The following is a 23913-nucleotide window of genomic DNA, read 5'->3' on the forward strand; positions in this document are numbered from 1 at the left end:
CCTAAATTGGTACTGCATTTTGGTGATTAAAATTGTGCAAATGTGTAGTTTGCACCTTTGGAAGCCTGAAATTGCGTAAAAATGTTATTTTGTCTAGGTTTCATGTATAGAAACGTGCAACACGTTGGTTTGCACATTTTAAAGCCCAAAGAGGCACATAATTATTTGTGTATTTGTTGGGCTAGAAATGTACAACCTTTGTGCTACTTATATTGCATAGTTATCGGCAATTGTCCATCTTAGAGTTTGACGATTCTTTTACATTGAACTGATAATTTCTGGTCGGTGCAAGCCCCAAGTATGTCGTATGACAAATTCATTGTTTTGACCCTTTTGGCTAAGTTTAACCGGACTTGACCGCGATCGTGGAAATTTTTCGGATCTGACCCTTCTCTTACCGCCAAACTCTTTAACGGTTGGTATGACAACCTACTGTCGAGGTCCCTGACGATAGAAAATGACCTACCGTCGCGGGGTCTGGCGGTAGATGTGTAACCCCTATCGTCAAGGGCCTCGACGATAGGTTGTTATATTCTACCGTCAAGGGGTCGGACTACATCAAAACGATCAGATTTGATTTTTTTTTCTCCATTGAAATCAGATCCGGCTAAACTTAGGCACAGGGTAAAAAAAACACACGAAAATTGGCCTATGTCGTATGCTCTGACCTCACACAAGCAGCAGGAAGCAAGCCATGAACCTGCAACTGCATGGTGCGTGGGGGGCCATCCTCCTTCGTCACCTTTAAACAAACACTAAGATCCCAAATGGAATTTGCCAAGATCCTTACTCCTTTGGGAACAAGCCATCGACAATGCGGCATGGTTTGACCGGCATATCACCATGGCGCACCATCAATTGTGGCCCAAGAAACCTTAAAGAAATGGACACATGACACTCCACTGTCCCAGTGACACTTCTATATATCCAGAATTCTGACCAAAAACATCACCAATCCACCAGTCCTAGTGACTTCATTGTCCTGTAAAATCACCTTCTTCTCACCACCAGGCCACCACTAGCTGCTTCTCTCTGGAGTGAGGACTGAGGAGCAGAGTAATGGATCCTGGACTTTGGATGAGCAGCCCGGCTGCACTCTCAGCACTGCCATGGATCTGCGCCGGCCTCATGGCCTCCGTGCTGCTCTGGCAAGCCGCCCGGCTGCTCGACCAGCTGTGGTGGCGTCCGAGGCGGCTGGAGCGGGCGCTCCGCTCCCAGGGCCTCCGCGGCACGCGGTACCGCTTCCTCACCGGCGACGTCAACGACTACGCCCGGCAGACCAAGGAGGCGTCGTCGAGGCCGCCGATGCCGCTGCGGTGCCACGACGTCGGCGCCCGCGCAATGCCCTTCCTCTACAGCGCCATCCAGGAGCACGGCACGCCGTGCATCTCCTGGTTCGGCCCGGTCCCCAAGGTGAGCATCACCGACCCCGCGCTGGTCCGGGAGGTGATGTCCAGCAAGCTCGCCCGCGACATCGAGAAGCTCAAGTTCCCGGCGCTGACCAGGCTGCTCGCCGACGGGGTGGGGAACTACGAGGGCGACAAGTGGGCCAAGCACCGGAGGATACTCAACCCCGCCTTCCATGCCGAGAAGCTCAAGGTATGTAATTGTATATCTCACTCGCCTTCACGCAATGGTTTGTTCCATGGCTGATCTACCGAGCTTGGTTAATTTGCAGCTCATGTTGCCGGCGTTTACTTCGTGCTGTGAGGAGCTTGTTGGTCGATGGGAGCAGTCCCTTGGACCTGACGGCTCCTGGGAGGTGGATGTCTGCCCGGAGCTCCAGAGCCTCACCGGAGATGTCATCTCGCAGACAGCGTTCGGCAGCAGTTACCTGGAAGGGAGAAGGATTTTTCAGCTGCAGTCCGAGCAAATTGGGCGATTCATGGCAGCAGTTCACAAAATTATGATTCCCGGTTACATGTGAGTTACTACTTTTCTTTACTAACTTTGGTGTGGTAGACTGGTTGTACTAACTGAAGTTCATTAACCTTACACAAAAAAATGAAGTTCATTAGCACTCACTAATGCAGCAATACTCCTCTTTACTAAAAACTTCTTAACTGTCTAAGATAAGCTCTCATTTAGGCTCCACTTGGCGTAGTTGAGGCTGCAGCAACAAGTCTCATTTGGTTGAATTTCTCTCATTTTTTTGGTATTTTGGGCTTGTAGATTGCAGTAGTAAGAATGCTCACAAATGAGTCCGTGTGTACTCAAAATGCATGAAATGGAATTAAAATTTACATCACTATAATCTACTCCTAAACTAATATAAGACGTTTTACAGAGGTGGTAGTTGCCTAAGCAGAGTGTTTTTGTTCCCTTTACAACCTTATTTTCCGCAGCTGCTTTGAAGTGAACCTCAGTTTTTGGTTAATTCAATTGGCAAGTATTGGCTATGTAATGGATATGCCATGCCATTTTCAGGTCCTTCCCTACCAAAAATAACCGAAGGATGCATCAAATTAACAACGAGATTGAGTCCATCTTGCGGGGCATAATTGCAAAAAGGATGCAAGCTATCCATGAAGGAGAAAACACAAAAGATGACCTACTCGGCTTATTACTCGAGTCAAACATGTCAGACACGGATGAAAACGGCCAATCCACCCTAGGAATGTCAGCAGATGAAGTCATGGAGGAGTGCAAGCTGTTCTATTTTGCTGGAATGGAGACGACATCAATACTGCTTACATGGACAATGATTCTACTCAGCATGCACCCGGAGTGGCAGGACCGCGCAAGGGAGGAGGTTCTTGGCCTGTTTGGAAAACACAAACTCGAGTACGAGGGTGTTAATCGGCTCAAAACTGTGAGCACCAACTCGAAACCACTTAATTTGCTACAAAGAACTAGAGGCGCAATGTTCGTCTTATATACCAACACGCATGATGTGTGCAGGTGACGATGATTCTGTATGAAGTTCTCCGGTTGTACCCACCGGCTACCGCATTCACCCGGAAAACGTACAAGGAGATCGAGGTCGGGGGCATCACGTACCCAGCCGGCGTGATGTTCGAGATGCCGGTGCTGTACATCCACCATGACACGGGCATTTGGGGAGAAGATGCGCACCGATTCAAGCCGGACAGGTTCGCCGAGGGGGTCTCCAAGGCGTCCAAGGACCCGGCCGCGTTCTTCCCGTTCGGTTGGGGGCCACGGATCTGCATCGGCCAGAACTTCGCGTTGCTTGAGGCCAAGATGGCCTTGTGCATGATCCTTCAGCGCTTTGAGTTTGAGCTCGCGCCGTCGTACGCCCATACACCGCATAGCGTGATGATGTTGCGTCCCATGCATGGTGCTCAGATCAGGCTTCACGCTATCTCTTCCTAGTATCGTACGCATGGCATTCACTTCCTATGTGATATGCATGTAGTCTTTAATTACCATCCGGCTTTTTTTCTACTAATAAAGGTTCAACAGTTTTGGACTCATGATAACTACTCCCTATGTTCGTAAATATATTATTTTTTTTAAAAATTCACTAGAAGACTATATATGGAACAAAACGAATGAATCTACGCTCTAAAGTATGTCTATATAATTCATACGTAGTTTTTTAATGAAATCTTTAAAAGGACTTATATTTAGAAACGGGAAGAGTATTTTGTATTGTGCTTCTCTTGTGTTTTTAGGAAAATAGCAAGTTTTATTTCTCAATTATAGGATTATTGTTACAGTCAACTAATACTATATGTGAGATACAGTCTGGTACTCTAATTTGCTAGACATTGATCAACCATATTGTGATCACGCTCAGTCTTTAGAGCATTTCTAGCAGACCACGTATAAGTGGTTCAACCCGTAATTTTTTAAGAGGCACTGAAAAGCCACATCTGAAATCCTTATTTTTGAAGTTTGAAAGACCGACTCTAGCGGGCCTCGTATACCGGCCAAACCTCATCAGAGCAAACACGTCGCCGCAGAGTTTTCCAGAATCCGCCCTACACTCGTCGAAATTCATCACCGCACGCAGGAAAAAGTCGTTGGACGCCACAATCGATCGCCACTAGTTTGAATTGGACGAGCTCGACTTCGCCGTGGCCTCCCATGACCTCAGCCTGGCTGTCGGAATCCTCCCGGCACGACCGCAAAGGGGCACAACTCGGTCGACACGGCTGGCAACAGAGCAGGACAGTGTCGGCGGGCGACGGGGCGTGGCCGGCAAGGCGACGTGATGATGGGGCGCGACCGACGGGCGACGGGGCGTGGCCGACAGGGTTGAGCGTGGCCGGCTCGAGATGCTAAAATAAACCCTTGAAATGTCTTTTTTCAATTTATATCTTAGTTTTAAAATTTGTGTTTTTATTGAGTCTGCTCGAGATACTCTTAAGGAGGAAAACCTCACAAGCACACTTTCAGACGTATGCCTAATCTCAACCCCCGGGTGACCATAAATTGATCGATCAACTGAAATGTATGACATGATATTGAAAGTAGTTATGCGATTGAATTATATCACAACGGACAACTTAGACGATTGCAAAGGCATTGCACTAATCTCGGACTACAGGACATCATTGTAATGAGACAAATATTTGTATGCAACCTTCCTAAAAAATAAATATTTGTATGCAGCAAAAAATGACGAGTTTATTGGGATCTCGATTGAGCATCCAGGTACTTATAACTCCATCTGCCTCGACAAGCGGTCAACTGAAAAGGATCATCCGACCCACCAGGTGTGCGACCAGGTTCTTAGAACATTCTTTTTCCGTAGCCACACTGGAACGCCACGAGATGGTTGGTTGCTTTTGTTTTATCACCTTCTCGATTCCAATTGCCAAATTTGGAACAATCTCACCAAGTAATAACCATATAAACATCTCATTGTAACCTTAGCTGGTGGACATGGTTTTTTGGTGAACCAAGTCGGCATGAAGATCCTAGATCCTCCAAATAAACATGATAATCATATGACAAACTTCTTCATACCTATGCTATCGGCCAACATATGACAAAACTCCTCATGGAGTTAGATATGCCGTCAAGACTTGGGATCTTACCCTCATGCTCATTAAATCCTACTCCCTCCGTTCTTAAATATTTTTTTTTTTAAGATTACAGTATAAGACTACATACAGTACAAAATGAGTGAATCTAATTTTAAAATATGTCTACATATATCCGTATGTAGTTTTTTATCCTCTAAAAAACTTATATTTAAAAACGAAAGGAGTAGAATTTTTGTTGTTGTTGTACGGACATGATACTCCCTCCCACACCTCACCCCCGACGCATATTCTTGGACTCTTTATTATCTTTCAAATTCAAATAAGTTAGTGAACATCGTGGAGAATGCAATGCTTGCACTTGTGAGCTCTAAATCTGTCGACGTTTCTCGTTGGAAGAATTGCAGTAAGAACTCCTTTCGCAAAAAAAGAAGAAGAAAGAACTGCAGATGTCCAGATAAGAACAGCCGTCCAAGGAAATCCCCTGCAGTTTTTTTTTTAATTTTTTTCCCCTGCAGATAAGAAGGTTCCAACCCATGCCACCTCATGAGCCGGAGGCCCCCGTGGGCCCAATCCACGGTGGGCCGGCGATCGACCCGCCAGCTCACGGCCGCTAACGGAATTAAACGCGACGAAAAGGACACGCGAAAACGAACGAAAAGCAGAGAAGGAGAAGAAGGGAAAAAAAAAAGAGCGTCTCGTCTCGTCTCGTCTCCTCTCCTCTCCCCTCCCTCGTGCCTTGGGCGCACCCGGCACGCACCCCATTCCACGGCGATCGGTCGCGACGACCCGCGCCGGCCACCGCGCGCGGACCGACCCCCGATGATGGGTGACGACAAGGCCCCGCGGAGCCTCAGCCCGATGGGCGGCCGCGACCGCGACCGGGAGCTCCTCATCCCCGTCTCCGCCGCCGGCGGCGGCGGGGGCTCCGTCCCCCGCGTCGGGGTCGACGACGACGACGACTTGGACAGGACCGCCGCCTCCCCCTCCGCCTCCGCCGCGCTCTCCTCCTCCGGCCGCGAGGTTCGCCCCTCCCGTCCCTTCGTTCCCCTAGGGTTTACCCTGCCATGCGGCCGCAGCTTCGGGTCTGTGGTTCGGCTCTTGAAATCAGCCCGCGGTTTGTGTCGGTGTTCCCGCCGCGGCTCGCTGCCTCTTGTAGGATTTGCTTGATTGGGCGAGAAGTAGGTTCGAAATGACTGTTTATGTTAACCCTGCAAGTTCGTAGGGATAGGGATGGCGAGTGCTTGTTGTGCGGTAGCTAGCTTTTGGATTGAGTGGTCAAATTGGTGATGTTGAGCTCCATCGCTCTTTAGGTTCATTACTGTGTAATAGCTATGTCCGCTTATCAAGAAGAAACTGCTTCGTTCTGGGAGGAACATATCTCCGAACAGAAAGCGCCACACTCTTTTGATGCATTTGAGGGTAATGTTTGCATCTGCTTAGCAATGGAATTTGGGAAGAGATTGCCTCATCTAGTGTTCTGGGAGGAACATATTATGATGTTGTAATCTCCAAACAGTAGGCAAGTAACATGCTGTGCATAAATATTTGTGGTAGAACCTTTAAGTAATTCCTAAATCTGCCTAGGGTGCTTGCCGTGCTGAAAGAAAATCCAAACCAATCATTATCTGACAAAGATGAAAGTAGAATGCTGATGTTCTTTATTCTTGTTCATTCATGCTTTTCCTTTTTGATACTTCCCTTGCACCGAAAGAGTGCTCTTCATGTTTCGTAGCTTTGCTTGTATTTCTGAGGTTTGGACAACTTAATGTTGATTTTATTTTTCTCTTTCTCTTTTCGGCAATACAGGCTTTTCATAAGGTGGTCCGCAGCTGGGCCTCAAAGAAATTCATGACTGGATGGTAAGTCTTTCTACCCAAAATAAACCCCGCAAAAAAAGGTCATATTAGATGGATGGTAGAGCCGTATGATCTTGCCAGCATCCAATTTCAGTGATTGTCGATTAGGAAATAATTTAGGCAGATTTTGTTATAAGGTTGCCAGGAGCATAGCTAAATAGTAGGGACAGTGTCTTGATGCGACATCTACTGTGGATCTGGATCTTATCTCTTTCTTCGAAAAGAATTAGCATAAGAGATCAAGGGAGTATCAAATGGGTCATGCATTCAATAACTAGAATGGCAAGCATGAACCCAGAGGAGATATGTGAGTACCATATTTTCCCCGGTTGCCAACCCATAAGCCACTATTAACAGGGAATTTAGGAAATCCAAGTATTTTCAGTTAACTTCAGCATTCGGGCAAGTATGTTCCTCTGCTCTCATCTACTTCAGTTATCCAGGAAGACATTTACAGTTCCTTTTTGTGAAGTCTGGCATTGGTTTCAAGGTGCTAATTCAGGCATTACAAATGCTGGCTGAACATAATAGATCTTACTCGAAGTTGCATCCTTATTCTGTGATAACCAGTGAATATGGACACCAGAAATTACCAGCTGTCCTGCGCCTGGGGATTCTACACACTTAATACCTGTGTGAAATTATGTTGCTATGATGTTATATGAAAATTTTGTTTTCACGCGCTGATGCTGTGATGTTCTTTTCTGGGATAATGCCAGCGTGATTCTCTTCCCCATAGCGATAACATTCTACTTCACCTGGTGGTTCATTCATTTTGTTGATGGATTCTTCTCTCCAATCTATGCACAATTGGGAATCAACATTTTTGGTATGTAAACTACTCTGCTTCTTTTGGTATTGTAATATCAGCATTTTGTCTGTCATGTTGTAGTTTCTTCAATAAATGATTGCCTTCATCATGTTTCCACTTTGGGGTTTGATCCTATTATTATATTATTATGTTATTTTGTGTTGTTGTGTATTATGGTCTGCATAATTTGTATGCTGAACCTAAAAAATTAGGTGCATATTTTGATGATTATTTGAAGCTCCAGTTTATCGTATCATTAGATTCTGAAATTTCTGTACAAAATGTGAGAAACTTCATATGAAGTTTTGGGTAGCTGAAATCAGTTATTATTGTGTAACTTATTCATTGCTAAGAAGGATGCTTATTGCCTATCCAGCTTATTCTGCCACTACTCATTTGAATCCCCAGGTCTTGGCTTCATCACTTCTGTTACTTTCATATTTTTCGTTGGAGTCTTCATGTCATCTTGGGTTGGAGCATCTGTTCTTGGCATTGGTGAATGGATCATTAAGCGCATGCCACTTGTGCGCCATATCTACAATGCGTCCAAGCAGATTAGTGCTGCTATATCGCCAGGTAAATTCACAGTTATCATGGTATTCAACCTGCAGAGTAGCTTATGCACTAAATTTTGTTTGTTTTCACAGATCAAAACAAACAGGCATTCAAGGAGGCAGTCATCATACGGCATCCTCGTATTGGGGAATATGCATTTGGATTCATTACCTCATCAGTCTCGCTCCAGGTTTACTATACTCTTCACTATTATACTGAGTACTTGTTCATGACTTTTCTTTATGCTCAGTATGCAGTTTTGTTGCCTTGTAATCTTAGTCGCTGGCATGAACCCTTGCATAGTTGAAAGTTGGAGTTCAGTTTTACCACAAAATTTGACCAACTCACCTTGTAAAGGATGGAAAGGAATACTTACAGAATACTTGAAATGATGATAAATGTTTTTTTTTTCTGCAAACCAATCCGTTGTTTGCTCTGATTTAAGCTACAACTTTGACTCATCTGAATGTGTAACATCCCTTCATTACGTCATAACAGAGCTATTCCGGTCAAGAGGACCTTTACTGTGTGTATGTCCCAACCAACCATCTTTATATTGGTGATATCTTCATGGTGAACTCAAAGGATGTGATAAGGCCTAATCTTTCTGTGCGTGAAGGCATTGGTAACACTCCTAAACTCTCCTCTCAGTATCTTATCTGTTAATCTGCTCCAAAACATGTGAAAAGGCGCTGACACATTTCTGCTCTGTTTTGCAGAGATCGTTGTTTCTGGTGGTATGTCAATGCCCCAGATTTTGTCGACCCTGGATCCACATCCACATCCACATGCAATCCACACAGACCGAGGTGGAGCGAGCAGAAGCTGAGGCAAACTACCTGCATACATGTTCGTCGATACTAAGTGTAAAACTCTCAACACATACCTCACCAGTGCGGCGAACAAGATCCTGAGCGCGATGCACTAGCAATCTGTCACGCGTGAGGATCAAAGGATCTGTAATTAAGTAGAAGTAGGTGACTCACGCGCGTTGCTGATCCGATGGATTTTGTACAATTGGCTTTGTACCACCGCCCCAGATGTTTCCTAGCCTTACCTGTATTTTATTATTGTCGTTTAATTGTTTTCTTCTGGCTGTTTGGAGTCCAAAAACAATGTCTGACTGAGGTACCTTGCTGTAAAAGAAAACAATGCCTGCCTGACGTGTCTTACCTTGAATTCTTGGACTAATGAACCTCCTATTGGTAAGGCAATGGTACACCATAGACCAACAAAGGTGGAACCCCTGACTTTGAAAGACCTGCTGGAACAATTAGCTCATATGATAAACTTTGCACAATCTGCTTGGACAATTAGCTGGTGTGATAAACTTTACACAAACTGACGCTGGTGGCAACCAACCCAAACATTATCATTTCTCAATGATGAATTTGACAACATTTTGATTGTTTCAGATGTGTGGTTCACTAACTGACCGGTCTAAACTACATTGACCTGCTATTGTTCCGCACCGGATCTAAGTAGGACGGAATATATGCAGGCGCAGTCACTTGTTCTTGGTATTGCGTTCATCAATTTGTTTCATGGCTTTCAGAACCATGGTTGTTTTCACCACAGTTCAACACGCGCGGCTTCACCATACATACAAGTTGTACCAAGAATATTATGGGTAGCTATTGTTTCAACTTACGCACCGAATGGTTTCTCATCAGTTGAATTACATTTTCCAATGCCGCTCATTGCTAAAGCATAATCACTCCAGAATAGCAATTACGACAGAGTTTTCTCACTTGAAGATATGAAGTTGGACGAGCAAACAAGGAACCAATCTATATTTGTTTGCCTGGCTACATGAGTCAAGTCACAACTCACATGTTAGTATTTATAAAAAGATATGCAAACGTAACTAGTAGGTGCAGCTTTACTCGCCGTACCAAAATTATTCAAGTAGCTATTAATTCAGATTTTTCACATAAACTGGTGTGTAGTACTGTGTGGCTTACCAAAAATTGGAATCTTACTATACCTTGTACCAAGTTACCACACACGAAGTTTCTAAAGGTAAGCTCCTCTAAAATGTGAGACCAGTCTTGTATGCTGCTCCATTCAATTCCCTTGATTAATGACAAACTCCACCTCCCCGATAAGTCCACTTAATGCGACACTATCACAAATCATCGTACCCTCATTATGTATGGTTTCCTGGCCTATGTATTGCCTCAACCATGTCAGTCGAATCCGATCTACTTGCATTGATACACACTTGAGAGGCACACACCGCAAAGGTCCCGGCCACCCCTTCGTAAACTCTCCTCTCGGTACCTTATTTGATAATTTGTTTTAGAAACATGTGAACTCAAAGATCATTGACATGTTTCCATGATATTTCACAAAGATTGTTGTATATGGTGGTATGTCGATGCCTTGGATCTTGTCAACCCAAGACCCACATCCACATACAATCCAAGCAGACCACAGGAGCGAGCAGAAGCTGGGGAAAACAACTTGCATATTTGTTCATCACTAACAAATAGAACTTTGAACACATACCACACGATTGCACCGAACAAGATCATGAACACAACGTATTAGAGATTTGTCGCGCACACGGATCAAAACGATGTGCAATTAAGTAGAAGTAGGTGACTCACACGCATTGCTTATCTGATGCAATTTGTACAATTGGCTTACACTTTGCACCACCATAGATACTTCGTAGTCATTAATTGTTTTTTTTTTACTTTTGTTTAATTGTGTTCTTCTGAATGTTCCGAGTATCACTTAGCTTTGTGCATCAACAAATTTTGCTACTTCACGTTGTAAATGATGGAAAGGAATACTTACAAAATGCTCAAAATGAACCTTTCTATTGTTCGTTCTCATTTTTAAGGCCTTCATGTCTAGCTTTATCAAAATGAAACCACAATTACATGGTCCGTTAAGGATTTAACAATGAACTCTGGGGTGGGTCAAACCACTCAGTAGGATGGTTTTCACGTCCCCAAACAGCTAGCACATGCACTACCATATTAGACTGCCTATTACAAAAATCAATACAAGCCTTCCTGAACTCTTTTAACTCATTGCGACAATCATTTAAGATAGGAGTTGCAACCATCGAATAGCCTTCAGCCGGATGTATGATATCTTTGAAGTGCGGCCTGTCCGAGCAAGCGAGCGGAACCTGCCCCCGCGCTAGGGTTCCTCTCGCCGTAGCCAGCCCACTCCCTCCCCACCACCCCTCCCTCTCCCCCTTCCTGTGCCCCCCCCCCCCCCGGCGTCGCCCCGAGCGGCGACGCTTGCCCAAGCCGCCAGCTCCCTTCCTCCCTGTTGCCGTCGGTAGGAGCCGCCAGGCAAGGCCCGCCGGTGTCGATGGCGGCGGGAGCTTCATTCCCCGCACGTCTTGGCCTCCCGCTCGGGGGAGCGTCCGGATGGCAGTGCGCCTCGGCCGTCAGGCGGTCCGGATCTCCGGGTGGCTTGTCCGCGGTGGAGCTGCCCTTGAAGATCCGACCAGGTTGCCTGAGACGAGGGCGATGCGGGGACGTGATGATGGGGAGAGGGTGATGAGAGGGTTCCATGTCGGGTGCAAAGAAATTAGGATTCATCATGCAGCGAGAGTAGGCATTTTGCAGCGGTGTTATAACACGATGGGTGTTGTAACACAAACATTAAACTATTTTACTGTTGTTTAATTGATTTCTTCCGGCTGTTTTTGAGTTCAAATTAGCTTTCAACATCAACAATGTCTGACTGAGGACGACATGGCAATTACTCTCGTACAACAATACCCCTAGTTTCTTGACGCCCGTAGTAATTCAAAGGTTGGCCTCTATCATGACATTTTGAAGGAGAATAATATTCTGTAAAAGAAAACAATGCCTGCCTGGTGTGTCTTACCTTGAATTCTTAGACTAATTAACCTCTTATACTGGTGAGGCAATAGTAGACCGTAGACAAACAATGATGCAACCCTGACGCTGGATGACTTGCTGGAACAATTAGCTGATAATGATAAACTTTGCACACCCTGACGCTGGTGGCGACCAACCACTGATAGAAAAAGAGGCTTCCGTCCAGCCCCATAAGTCGCGAAACTGTAGGAACCGCGACTAATGATTTCTTTAGTCGCGGTTCGGCAGACAAACCGCGACCAAAGGCCTGGGCCAGGGCGCTCGGTGGCCAGCTGGTGCACGTGAGGGGCTTTAGTCGCGACTAAAGGTGCCCAAAGGCCTTTAGTCGCGGTTGGCCATGCCAACCGCGACTAAATCTCCTCCCCTATATATACCAGTTCAGCACACTCACTTAGTCATTTGGTGCCACTTCTCTTCACAAGCTTCACAAGGGGGTGTAGGTTTGCTTTTGGTTCCTCCTATGCACACAAGGTGTTTGATGAAATGCCCCAAGAGCGTGAAACAAACATGATATGAAGTGTTGGAGCCACACTTGAGGTTCCTCATTTATTTTTTCCTCCTCGATCGCGGTTAGCAACTTGAACCTTTCATGCATGTGTGTCATTGATAAAATATGCATGTGTATTGTTCATTGTTTAATTTCTATTGTTTATAGCTAGTTAGTTTAACAAATGCATGATGGTTAATTATATATTTTATATTATAATAATGCAGATGAATCGGCAATGGATGTACGGTAACCGACTCTCCCGCGAGTTCACTACGGGTTTGAAAGATTTCCTCGTAGTGGCTAATGCGAACAAGCAGAAGGGTTTTGTTATCTGTCCATGTGTTGACTGTAAGAATCAGAAGGGTTACTCTTCCTCAAGAGAAGTTCACCTGCACCTGCTTCGGCACGGTTTCATGCCAAGCTATAATTGTTGGACCAAGCATGGAGAAAGAGGGGTTATAATGGAAGAAGATGAAGAAGGGGATGATTTCATCGATGAAAGCTATCTTGCTCATTTCGGTGATACTTTCATGGAGGATGCTGAAGGTGAAGGGGAAGGTGAAGGGGAAGGTGAAGGTGAAGAAGAGGCACGTGATGAGACCGTTGATGATCTTGGTCGGACCATTGCTGATGCACGGAGACGCTGCGAAACTGAAAAGGAGAGGGAGAATTTGGATCGCATGTTAGAGGATCACAGAAAGTCGTTGCACCCCGGATGCGATGATGGTCTGAAAAAGCTGGGCTGCACACTGGATTTGCTGAAATGGAAGGCACAGGCAGGTGTAGCTGACTCGGCATTTGAAAACTTGCTGAAAATGTTGAAGAATATGTTTCCAAAGAATAACGAGTTGCCCGCCAGTACGTACGAAGCAAAGAAGGTTGTCTGCCCTCTAGGTTTAGAGGTTCTGAAGATACATGCATGCATCAACGACTGCATCCTCTACCGCGGTGAATACGAGAATTTGAATGAATGCCCGGTATGCACTGCATTGCGTTATAAGATCAGAGGCGATGACCCTGGTGACGATGTTGAGGGCGAGAAACCCAGGAAGAGGGTTCCCGCCAAGGTGATGTGGTATGCTGCTATAATACCACGGTTGAAACGTCTGTTCAGGAACAAAGAGCATGCCAAGTTGTTGCCATGGCACAAAGAGGACCGTAAGTCGGACGGTGAGTTGAGACACACCGCAGATGGAACGCAATGGAGAAAGATCGACAAAGAGTTCAAAGATTTTGCAGCTGACGCAAGGAACATAAGATTTGGTCTAAGTACAGATGGCATGAATCCTTTTGGCGAGCAGAGCTCCAGCCATAGTAACATATTGAATTGAATTAGTTTTATTTTTCTGAATTTTTTGATATATTATTTGTATTTTTAAGATTTTGAAAAAGAAAAGTATTTTGAAAAATACCTTTAGTCGCGGTTGGTCTGGCCAACCGCGACTAAAGGTTACCCTTTAGTCGCGGGTCGCCTCCCCAACCGCGACTAAAGGGGGGGGACTATAAATACAAGCCCGAACCGTCGCCTCTTCTCGTCTTCTCCGATCTCTGCCGCGCCGAAGGCCTGCCGCCGTCGCCCTCGCCCTCGACGCCGCCCGCCGTCGCCCTCGCCCTCGACGCCGCCCGCCGTCGCCCGCCGTCGCCCTCGCCCTCGACGCCGCCCCCTCTCGCCCACGTACGGCGCCGCCGGCCGCTATCACCGGCCTCCCTCGCCCACCGCGCGCGCGCCGCCTCGCTCGCCCGCCCTCAACGCCGCCGGTGCTGCCCGCTCTGCTACTGCTAACTAGAGCGCCGACGAGCCACAGCCCACCCTCACCGGAGTAAAAATCCTCATCGGAGGGGTCGCCGCCATAGCTCCCCTGCACGACCTTGAAAAAAGTTTTTCGGACATTTTCAAAGATATTTTATACAATGTAAAAAATATTTTTTTGCGTAATATAAGAAATGTTTTGAAACATTAAAAAGATGTATGTGACATTTGAGAAAAACAAATCCAACAATTCAAAAAAGATTCATGACATTTTTAAATTTGTTTATACAATGTTCAAATGTTGTTCCATAGGTTAGAAAATGTTGTTCCATAGGTTAGAAATTTTTCCATTCTTGAAATTCCTCTATAAGCGTAGGGAATTTGGAAAATAAAACCTTCAACGTATGAAATGAGCTGATTTGCAGGAACTATCCAACTCTATCTCATTTGCCTCATACGGACAAACGGTTTAGAAATAGGATCGAAAATACGATTCTTGTTTTTTTGTATCAACAAAAATGGTTTTCAAAACTATATTTAAACTATGAACATTTTGACAAAAAATTAAACTAGGCACACGGAGAACTTGATAATTAACAACAAAAAAAGTATACGGAGAGGGGGCGGCGAGGGGGGCGGCGATGCGCGCGGTGTTTTTTTTTGGGATCGAGAGGGGGCGGCGAGGGTTATACATGTGTGTTGTCCTCGCCTCCCTCTCCGTGACGCCGTCGTCTGCCGCCCCGTCTCGCGCTCTACCGCGACACCCTCTCCCACCCCTTCCTTGCCCCCTCCTTTTGCCACCGCCCTTTCGCCACCGCCACCGCCACCGCCCCCCTTCTTCACTTAATTAATTTGTTTTTACTACATGTTTTCAGGACTGACATAATGGCGGACGATAGAGCTGACCCGATTATGGACAACTATGATCCGGACAGTGAAGCACATATGCTCGGCATCATAAACGGCGATATTCTATATGTGCCGACCGGAGAAGAAGAAGATGATATCTCTTCTTATCTGAACCTTGACGGTGAAGATGAAGGGCGCCGTCAGCAAGATGATGCCGAACAAACGTCGATAAACGACGATCTTCAAATGGAAGTAGCAACCACCTCCGGCGCCGAGGTATATATATACATTGAGCCTCTGGTGATACAAACTAACTGATTTGAATAAATATGTGTGTACTAACGCGCGCGACTCTCTTTCTTATTTTAGCCCTCGGCCGGATCGTCGAAACAATCGAGTACGTCGTCAAAGCGTGGCGCAACCAAGACGATGAAACAAGGAGAAACATGCACCATCGAGGTTGTCGACAGTGCAACCGGCAGGCCGCTGGAGCCCCGCAAGAACGCCACCAAGTTTGTCAGCCAATGCGGAGCCGTTGTTAGAGACAACGTCTCGATCACCGTCCAGGAGTGGAATAAGCCAAAGAAGGCACGAATTGCTGGTTTCACTTTTGTCGATAAGAGAACAAAAAAAGATTGCTTCAAGAAGCTTATGGAACATTTCGTTCTACCTCCGGAATACAACAAATTCGATGAGGAGGGTAACAAGATTGAGGAAAACAAGGAGAGGAGGAGGCTAGTCAAACAGTTCGCTCTTCATAAGATGGCCGACGCATTCCGGAAATTCAAGCAAAATCTAGCCCATGACTTTGTCAAGCAGAACAAGACTCCGGATTTCAAAGGACAATATGAGAAACTGAAACATGATTGGCCAGAATTTGTGAAGCAAAAGAAATCGGAGCAGTTCATTCAAATATCAAAAAGAAATAAGGAAAATGCGGCTAAGAAGGAGTACAATCATATTATGGGGCCAGGAGGGTATCGCATTTGGGTGCCTAGGTTGGAGAAGATGGAGAACGAGCTGAGGGCGCGAGGAATCCGTCCAGGTACGGAGGGATGGGACCCAAGGGCCAAAAGCTGGTGGTACGGGCATGGGGGAACGCTGAACCCGGAGACAGGGGAGTGTGTTTACCGGGGCAAATTAATTAAACCCACCCAAGCCCTTATTGACGCAATGAGGGATGCTCAAGAGGGGAAGATCAAGTTCAACAGAGAGAACGACGCGCTGACAAAAGCCCTCGGGAATCCTGAACACGGAGGACGTGTACGAGGCATGGGGCACATTCCGTGGAAAATAGGGTTCCCCCAGAACGATGACCCGTACGGTTACAGAAGCCGTAAGAGAAAGATGGATCGGGAAGCAGATGTTGTGGCGCGGTTGGCATCGGAAATGGATGTGATGAAGAAAACCGTGAGTGTACTATTAGCCGAAAGAGATGTAGCTCGGGCGCAGCATGAAGATCATCCAGCGGATCTCGGAAGCCAGCAGCGGAGAAGCAGCGTGGCTTCCACGGAGGCCCCACCAGCTGGTGCAGATGCACCGACGATCGAAATTACTGCACCGGAGCCTCTGGTGGTCGAAATTACTGCACCGGAGCCTCTGGTGGTCGAAATTACTGCACCGGAGCCTCCTCGCTACCCCGTGGACGATATAAAGGAGATGAAAGAATGTCATCTGTATTATCCTATCGGGAACATGTCCATGAAGGTAGCCATCGGCAGTGCTTTACCATGTTTACCTGGAGCACTCCACCACAACAACCCCATTCAAGATGGCTATGCTCGTGTCACGGTGGAGGACATAGTCCAAGGGTTTGAGGACCTGGAGATTGACATTGCTACACCTGAAGGGGAGAAAAGACTTGGAGATGTCAAGCGCCATTTCATTCTATGGCAAAAGAAGTTTATCAAGTTTCCAGGCGAGGCGCCAAGGACAACAAGTCCACCCCCCTACGGTGGTGGTGGTGGCGGTGGCGGTGGTGGTGGTGGTGGTGGTGGTGGCGGTTCACCTACACCTCCGTCACGTCAGCCGACGCCCCCCAGTCCACAACGTCCGGCGGGTGATCAGACGCCGCCCCCCAGTCCTCGTCCGGCGGGTGATCAGACGCCGCCCCCCAATCCACCTCCGGCAAAGAAGCAGAAGCAGTCCTGGATTATTAACCCGGACCCTTATGTACCTAAGACCACAAAGGTACCGGAGCCATCACTGAAGCCTCTCCCCACAAGGCCTTGGGAACGTAGTGCCGAGGAAACTGCCGCGGCCGCGGCTGCTGATCATGAGAAATGGAAGGCGGACTGCAAGAAGAAAAGAGAGCCCGAGCCCAAGCCAGTATTTTCTGATGAGCAAAAGAAGTGGGCTAAGTCATTTTTGAGCACACCGTCCCAAGCCGCGAAGAATCTGCCTGACGACTATGCACGTGAACTTCGTAGGCAGGCATTCATGTTGAAGGAGAAGAAAGAGCGGGCGGAGAACCAGGAGAACAAAGCCTTGGAGGAGGCCGAGAAAACGGAATTAGAAAGTAAAAAAAGCGGGAAACGAGTTGCCCAGCTCGGGGAACAAAGTAAACAATCGATTGCCCCGCTTATAGTGAAAGCCGCCGGTCCGGATGACCCCGATATCATGGCAGCTGCGGCAGCACATGGATTGACTGTAACGAGTGCCAGAGAACAAGCGGCCAACTTAGGTATTACTCTTCGTGAACTGTTAGGCCTTGATGAGGCGCCAGTGAAGGAGGTAGTAATTACATATGTGAAGAATGGGCCTCTCGTCGAGCCTGCGCAGGAAGAGGATTTACCTCCACAAATGAAAGGTCTGCTGAAATGGTACAAGGGTTACATAAAAAATAAAAACGCCAAAGAATATATTTATGCGGAAGTTAGATATGAGCATCACTTCAAACATTACTATGTACAAATTCATCTGAGTGAATTGTTCCAGCTTTTCAATCTGCGCGAGCTCGACAAATCTATCATCAGTTGCTACGTTCTGTAAGTGATTTATTTCTACCCCATCTCGTTCATATTGCCTGCACTATATATATGTCGTAACTATATTGTTGTGTCCGCTATTATACATGCAGAATGAAGATTAAGGAATGCAGAGTAAGGAACATCCATGATGTTGGGTTCATTGACCCACACATCGTTAATGGATATGTGTTGGAGCATCACCCCGCCGACATGGAGGCAGACCTGTGGCAGTTTCTTACAAAGCAGGAACTCAAAAGTGATATTCTATTTCCTTACCATTTTGGGTGAGTGTTTCTGTCTTGAGCACATTCTCTTTTGTTTACTCCATGCATGGTATGTGGCCGGCTAATCGATGAGTTATGCATGACGTACTGTGCATGTATCGTGTCCGCAGGTTCCACTGGATTCTGCTAGTAATTAAAGTTGACACCTCAGAATGTCTCGTCCACGACTCTCTGAATATGGATCCAAAGCTTTGGGGCGGCATGAGAAGAATGCTGCAGAAGTAATTATTTTCATTCATTTGCGCTCTATATCGATCGGCCTATTTCGTTCATTTCCTAATATCAAGTAACTAATAACTCTCTTGTTCATTTAATTTTCTTTGCCTCGTAGGGTTTGGAGACGGTTCGTAGATACAAAGGTCGGTGAATTCAAAAAAGAGCTAGAATTCAAAAGGTCAAAGGCTAAGAATGGTGGGGATATTCAGCCAGCGGGGACCAATCTATGTGGATACTATGTCTGTGAGATGATCCGGAGATACACCTCTGAGCGGGTTCCGAGTGATACCAATGCTCAGCGGAATAACCTCCGGGTGATGCTTAGTCCAGAAGCTCGCTTCCGACCACTTCAAGAGGAACTAGCTGGATGGTTCAGGAGGGAAGTCCTCCATCCTAAAGGAGAACACCATTACGAGGACGTAGAACTTTATATGCATTAAATTATGTATGGAAACTTGTTCAAAATTGTATATGGTCATCCGATGATATTGAATATATATTGTATATTCCTCTTGAATTCTTTTTGTTCTAATTTCAAATTTGTTTGAAATTGTACATTCATATGCATGTATGTAGTACCGTAGAATATGTGAAACTCCTTCAAAATTAAAATAAAGCACAAAAGAAATAAAACAATACAAATTAAACAGAAAACAGGTTTAGGGGGGGGCTAAACCCTGTGGCGGCCTTTAGTCGCGGTTGGCCAGAAGAACCGCGACTAAAGGTCCTCCGCCCCGACGGCCGCCTGGCGCCCACGTGGACGGGCCTTTAGTTGCGGTTCTTAAGCAACCGCGACTACAGGGGGGGCCTTTAGTCGCGCCTATTTGGACGCGGTTGCGCAACCGCGACTAATGGCAGTTACGAACCGCGACCAAAGGCCCTTTTTCCATCAGTGAACCCAAGGATTCTCCTCATTTCTTAATGGACGGTTCGACTAAATTTCTATTGTTTTCATATGTGTGGTTTGCTAGCTGGGTCTGACCAGTCTAAACTAGACATGAGTACATGACCTTCTCCCGTTCTCCGGCTGCACGCGAGCATGGTAATAGCTTATGCACTTGTTCTTGGCACCACATTCATCAGTGGATGCTTTCGGAGCCATTGCTGCCAGACACCTCGCCCAAACCAGCAGTGAGCCCGTGCAGCTGCCCTGGGTCGCCGAGTATTGGCTCCGCCACTGAGTCAACTGTCCCATGTCTATCGGATGTGCGAGTAGTAAAGAGGGCGAAGATATCACGTTGAAGTAGTATGCTCGACTATACTCGTTGAACCAAATATATTATGGTTAGCTACTGTTTCGATTTGTGCACAGAATTTTGCATGTTAAATTATTTTCCCCAACGCCACTCATTCTTAAAGCATAAGCACTCCAGTGTAGCAATTGCAACAAAGTTTTCCCGCTTAAAAGATACTCCCTCCATTTCATAACATAAGGTCGTTTTGAAATTGGACGAGCAAATAAGGAACCAACTATATTTGTTTGTGTGGCTACATGGGTCATGCCATCACTCACGTCTTAGTATTTATAAAGAGGAAACTGATACAAATGTAACTAGTAGGTGCACGTCTTAGTATTTATAAAGAGGAAACTGATACAAATGTAACTAGTAGGTGCACGTCTTAGTATTTATAAAGAGGAAACTGATACAAATGTAACTAGTAGGTGCGGCTTTACTTGTTGTACTCAAATTATACGTGTAGTCATTATTTCAGATTTTCATATAGAATCGTGTATAGTAACGTGTGGCTTACCGAAACTTGAAATGTTACTACCTTGTAACAAGTTACCACACATGAAGTTTCTAAAGAAAAGATAAGCTCCTCTTAAATGTTAAAAAGCAGACATGTTTACTATACTCTTCACTATTATACGAGTTCCCAGTTATGATTAGTCTGCGTCTATTTTTCACGGCTTTTCTTTTATGCTCAGTATGCAATTACGTTTCCTTGTAATGTTAGAGGGTGTTTGGATTCAAAAAACTTATTTTAGTGGGACTAAAAATAGTCTCTTTAAGAGGCTAAAGTTTCAAGCATCCCTGACTAAAGAGGGGCTAAAACTAGTCTTGAGATTAAAATAATTTAGTCAGGGGTACCCCTACTAAAATGTGGATTAGTCATCTTTCTCCTCATTTAACTCCTCTCTTATAACACAGGCGAGTTCCGGATTGGAGGGTTTGGAGGATAATAAATGTTCATTAACTTGATTTTAGTCTCTTTAGTATTTGGATCCAAGCATGGATGAGGCTAGCAAGTTTTAGTCTCACTACTTTTAGTCATGGGACTAAAACGTATCCAAGCATCCTTTTAGTCACTGGCGTGAATCCTTGCATTGTTGAAAGTAGAAATGCAGTTTCACCACATAATTAGACTAACTCATGATCAACTGAAGAGCGGTGGATGGGGCTCTCCAATTCTACCATGCATACTGAATAAGAAGGCCATGGCTACCTTTTTCATGCTCACCTCTTGGATAATCTAAAATGAAAGGAATGCTCGCATTTTTCAACTTAAGAGTGCCTCGCCGACAGTTTTACTAGCTAACATCAAGATCAAGGCTCAAACTTGGGTCACCGGGGTGCGAAGTTTTTTTTGTAAAAGGAGGTTAAAACACCCAGCCTGTGCATCAGTCGATGCATATAACCATATTTATTAATTATTCAATAAAGTTCTGACAAGAATATACATTAAGCCACTGAAGCCACCACTCACAAATACAAACTTGATAATCTAGAGTGCTCTCACTCTCCATATCTAAAACCAATGTCGTCACCGATCCATCTACATGACGTATCAAAACCTACAGTTGATGCAGCAACCCTAAAGCGTACAACACATGCACAGCTTTTATAAGTCGTCATCATCGTCGAACCGCTAACCCATCTTCAGGAAAGAGATCCGCAACATCCTTGCAGTCCGGCCATCAGTGGACGCCACCACGGCGCCCAACATCACCACCTCCATGCGCGCATACTGTTGAGCACGTCGTGATCGCCGCTGGTACACCGTCACACCATTGGCGCCAAGTACCACCGGCAAAACAGCTTGAAGTCTCTGGAAGATCTATAATGCGTAGCACCTACCGAACAGGCATGACGCAATGTAGCACCTGTCGATCATGCATGACTTGACGTCTCTACCAAAACTCCGTGCAAGATGAAGTCGCTCCACCGATGGAACCGTCCGCTGGTCCTCAAACCAGTGCACACCTCCAAGAATAACGACATCAGAGTGCCACCACCATCTGATCGACTGGTCAAGGGTTTCCCCCGAAGGTAGCGGAAGGAGGTGGGAACTTCACCTCGATGGTGCCTCCAAGAAGGAAACCACCAAGGGTGTCACCATCACCGGCTCCAGCTACCGGGCATAGACAAGGTTTTCTCTCAGATCTTGTCCCACGAGCATCCATCCGACATCTTGTGCATTGGCCAGACCACCTTCAAAGCCCCAGATTCGGCGACCATCCGTTGCAGGACTGCCACCGTGGGAGCCCTTGCACACCGTCCACTGCATGTGTCTGCCACCACTGGAGTTTGGGGGAGGGATGCCACCCACCTTGCCAAACCGCAAGAGCCACTGGGAAGGATCTCGTGCGTGCTCGTCGCCATCATTGATCTGATTTAATCATGAGCCAAGGCCACTAGATCACCAGCGGAGTTATGCCTTGGTCAGGAACATCAGCACGCCATGTCGTCGCGGGTCGCCTGAGCTTCACCCGCACCCACCTTCCAGGGTCGCCGCCCTAGGATCTAGGCCAAGAGAACAAGAGGAAAACGCATGCACTAGGTCAGATCTAGCCAATCCGGACCTCTCTGACGCCCTCTCCATGTTGTTGTCGCCGGCCTGCCACCAGGCAGCCGTGCCGCCGCCCAAGGCCGCCGCTCAGAGCACGCCATCGCGTCACCATGGATCACATCACGACTGCGTCCTCTCGCTGGAGGAGGTCCCGCCCGACCCCCTCCTACGCGAGCCCGGGAGGAGAACCCACGCCCACTGTCCTCCTCCGACACCGATGGAGGGAAGGGATGGAAGTGGTGGTGATCCTGGCGGCTAGAGTTTGAGGATCCGATCGGGTTGCCTGAGACGGGGGTGATGCGGGGACGTGAGGATGCGGAGAGAGCGATGAGAGGGTTCCATATCGGGTGCAAAGAAATTGGGATCCATCATGCCGTGAGAGTAGACCTTTTGTAGCGGTGTTATAACATAATGGGTGTTGTAACACAAACATTAAACTATTTTTCCCTCTTAATTAATGAATGAGGCAAGTATTTTGCCTCCTTTTTCAAAGAAAAAAACTAACTCACCTTGTAAAGGATGGAAAGGAATACTTATAGAATACTTAAAATGATGATAAATGTTCTTTTTTTGCAAACCATTCTATTATTTGCTCTGGTTTAAGCTATAGCTCTGATTCATTTGAATGTGTAATATCCCTTCATTACTTTATAATAACAGAGCTATTCTGGTCAAGAAAACTTTACTGTGTACATGTGGCGACCAACCATCTCTCTATATTGGTCATATCTTCATGGTGAACTCAAAGGATGTCGCAAGGCCTAATCTTTTTGTGAGTGAAAGCATTGGTAACTCCTAAACACTCTTCTTGGTATCTTATCTATTAATCTGCTTTAGAAACATCTCACAAGACATTGACATAATGTTTGCATTCTGTTTTACAGAGATCGTTGTATCTAGGGTATGTCTATGCCCCGGATTTTGTCAATTCTGGATCCACACCCACATCCTCATACAATCCATACAAACCGCAATGGAGCGAGTAGAAGCTGAGTCGAAATCCTTGCATACCCATTCGTCAATACCAAGTACAAATTTTACCATAGATCAGACTAGTGTGGCGAACACGATCCCGAGGCGCGATGCACTAGCAATCGGTCACGCCCGAGGATTGAAGGATCTGTAATTACATAGAAGTAGGTGACACATGTTGCTGATCCGATGAATTTTGTACAATTGGCTTTGAACTTTGTCCTTTATAACACCGCCCCAGATGCTTCCTCGTCATACCTGTATTTTCTTACTGTTGTTTAATTATTTTCTTTTGGCTGTTTGGAGTCCAAATTAGCTTTGGGCACCAACAATGTCTAACTCTGATTGAGGTGTCTTACTGTAAAAGAAAACATTTACAATGCCTACCCCAGGTGTTTTACCTTGGACCAAAACATGATGTCTCTCTCTTTTTTCGACCCCCTCGCGTCGCCTCCCCTCGGGCGACGCTAGGGGCCCTCGTAACCCTAGCCGCCAGAGCTTCTCCCTCCTTTCCCAGCCGCCGCTGCCGCCGGCAAGGGCCG

The 23913-nt window shown here is 46.2% G+C and overlaps 2 protein-coding genes across 2 annotated transcripts; both read left to right on the plus strand.

The window, feature by feature from the left end:
* Window positions 1-930: 930 nt before the first annotated feature.
* Window positions 931-3434, plus strand: LOC123417826 (cytochrome P450 72A15-like). Its single transcript, XM_045106927.1, has 4 exons — window positions 931-1599; window positions 1679-1923; window positions 2428-2812; window positions 2902-3434. Exons 1-4 carry the CDS (start codon window positions 1060-1062, stop codon window positions 3331-3333), a joined length of 1602 nt encoding a protein of 533 aa, XP_044962862.1. The 5' UTR covers window positions 931-1059; the 3' UTR covers window positions 3334-3434.
* A 2176-nt stretch (window positions 3435-5610) lies between these two features.
* LOC123448856 (protein LIKE COV 1-like) lies at window positions 5611-9356 on the plus strand. The gene is made up of 7 exons (XM_045125886.1): window positions 5611-5975; window positions 6762-6814; window positions 7531-7640; window positions 8031-8198; window positions 8270-8367; window positions 8676-8802; window positions 8897-9356. The coding sequence occupies exons 1-7, from the start codon at window positions 5775-5777 to the stop codon at window positions 9004-9006; spliced, it is 867 nt and encodes a 288-aa protein (XP_044981821.1). The 5' UTR covers window positions 5611-5774; the 3' UTR covers window positions 9007-9356.
* The last annotated feature ends 14557 nt before the right edge of the window (window positions 9357-23913 follow it).

This window comes from Hordeum vulgare, chromosome 1H, assembly GCF_904849725.1.
Source record: "Hordeum vulgare subsp. vulgare chromosome 1H, MorexV3_pseudomolecules_assembly, whole genome shotgun sequence".
Classification (NCBI taxonomy): domain Eukaryota; kingdom Viridiplantae; phylum Streptophyta; class Magnoliopsida; order Poales; family Poaceae; genus Hordeum; species Hordeum vulgare.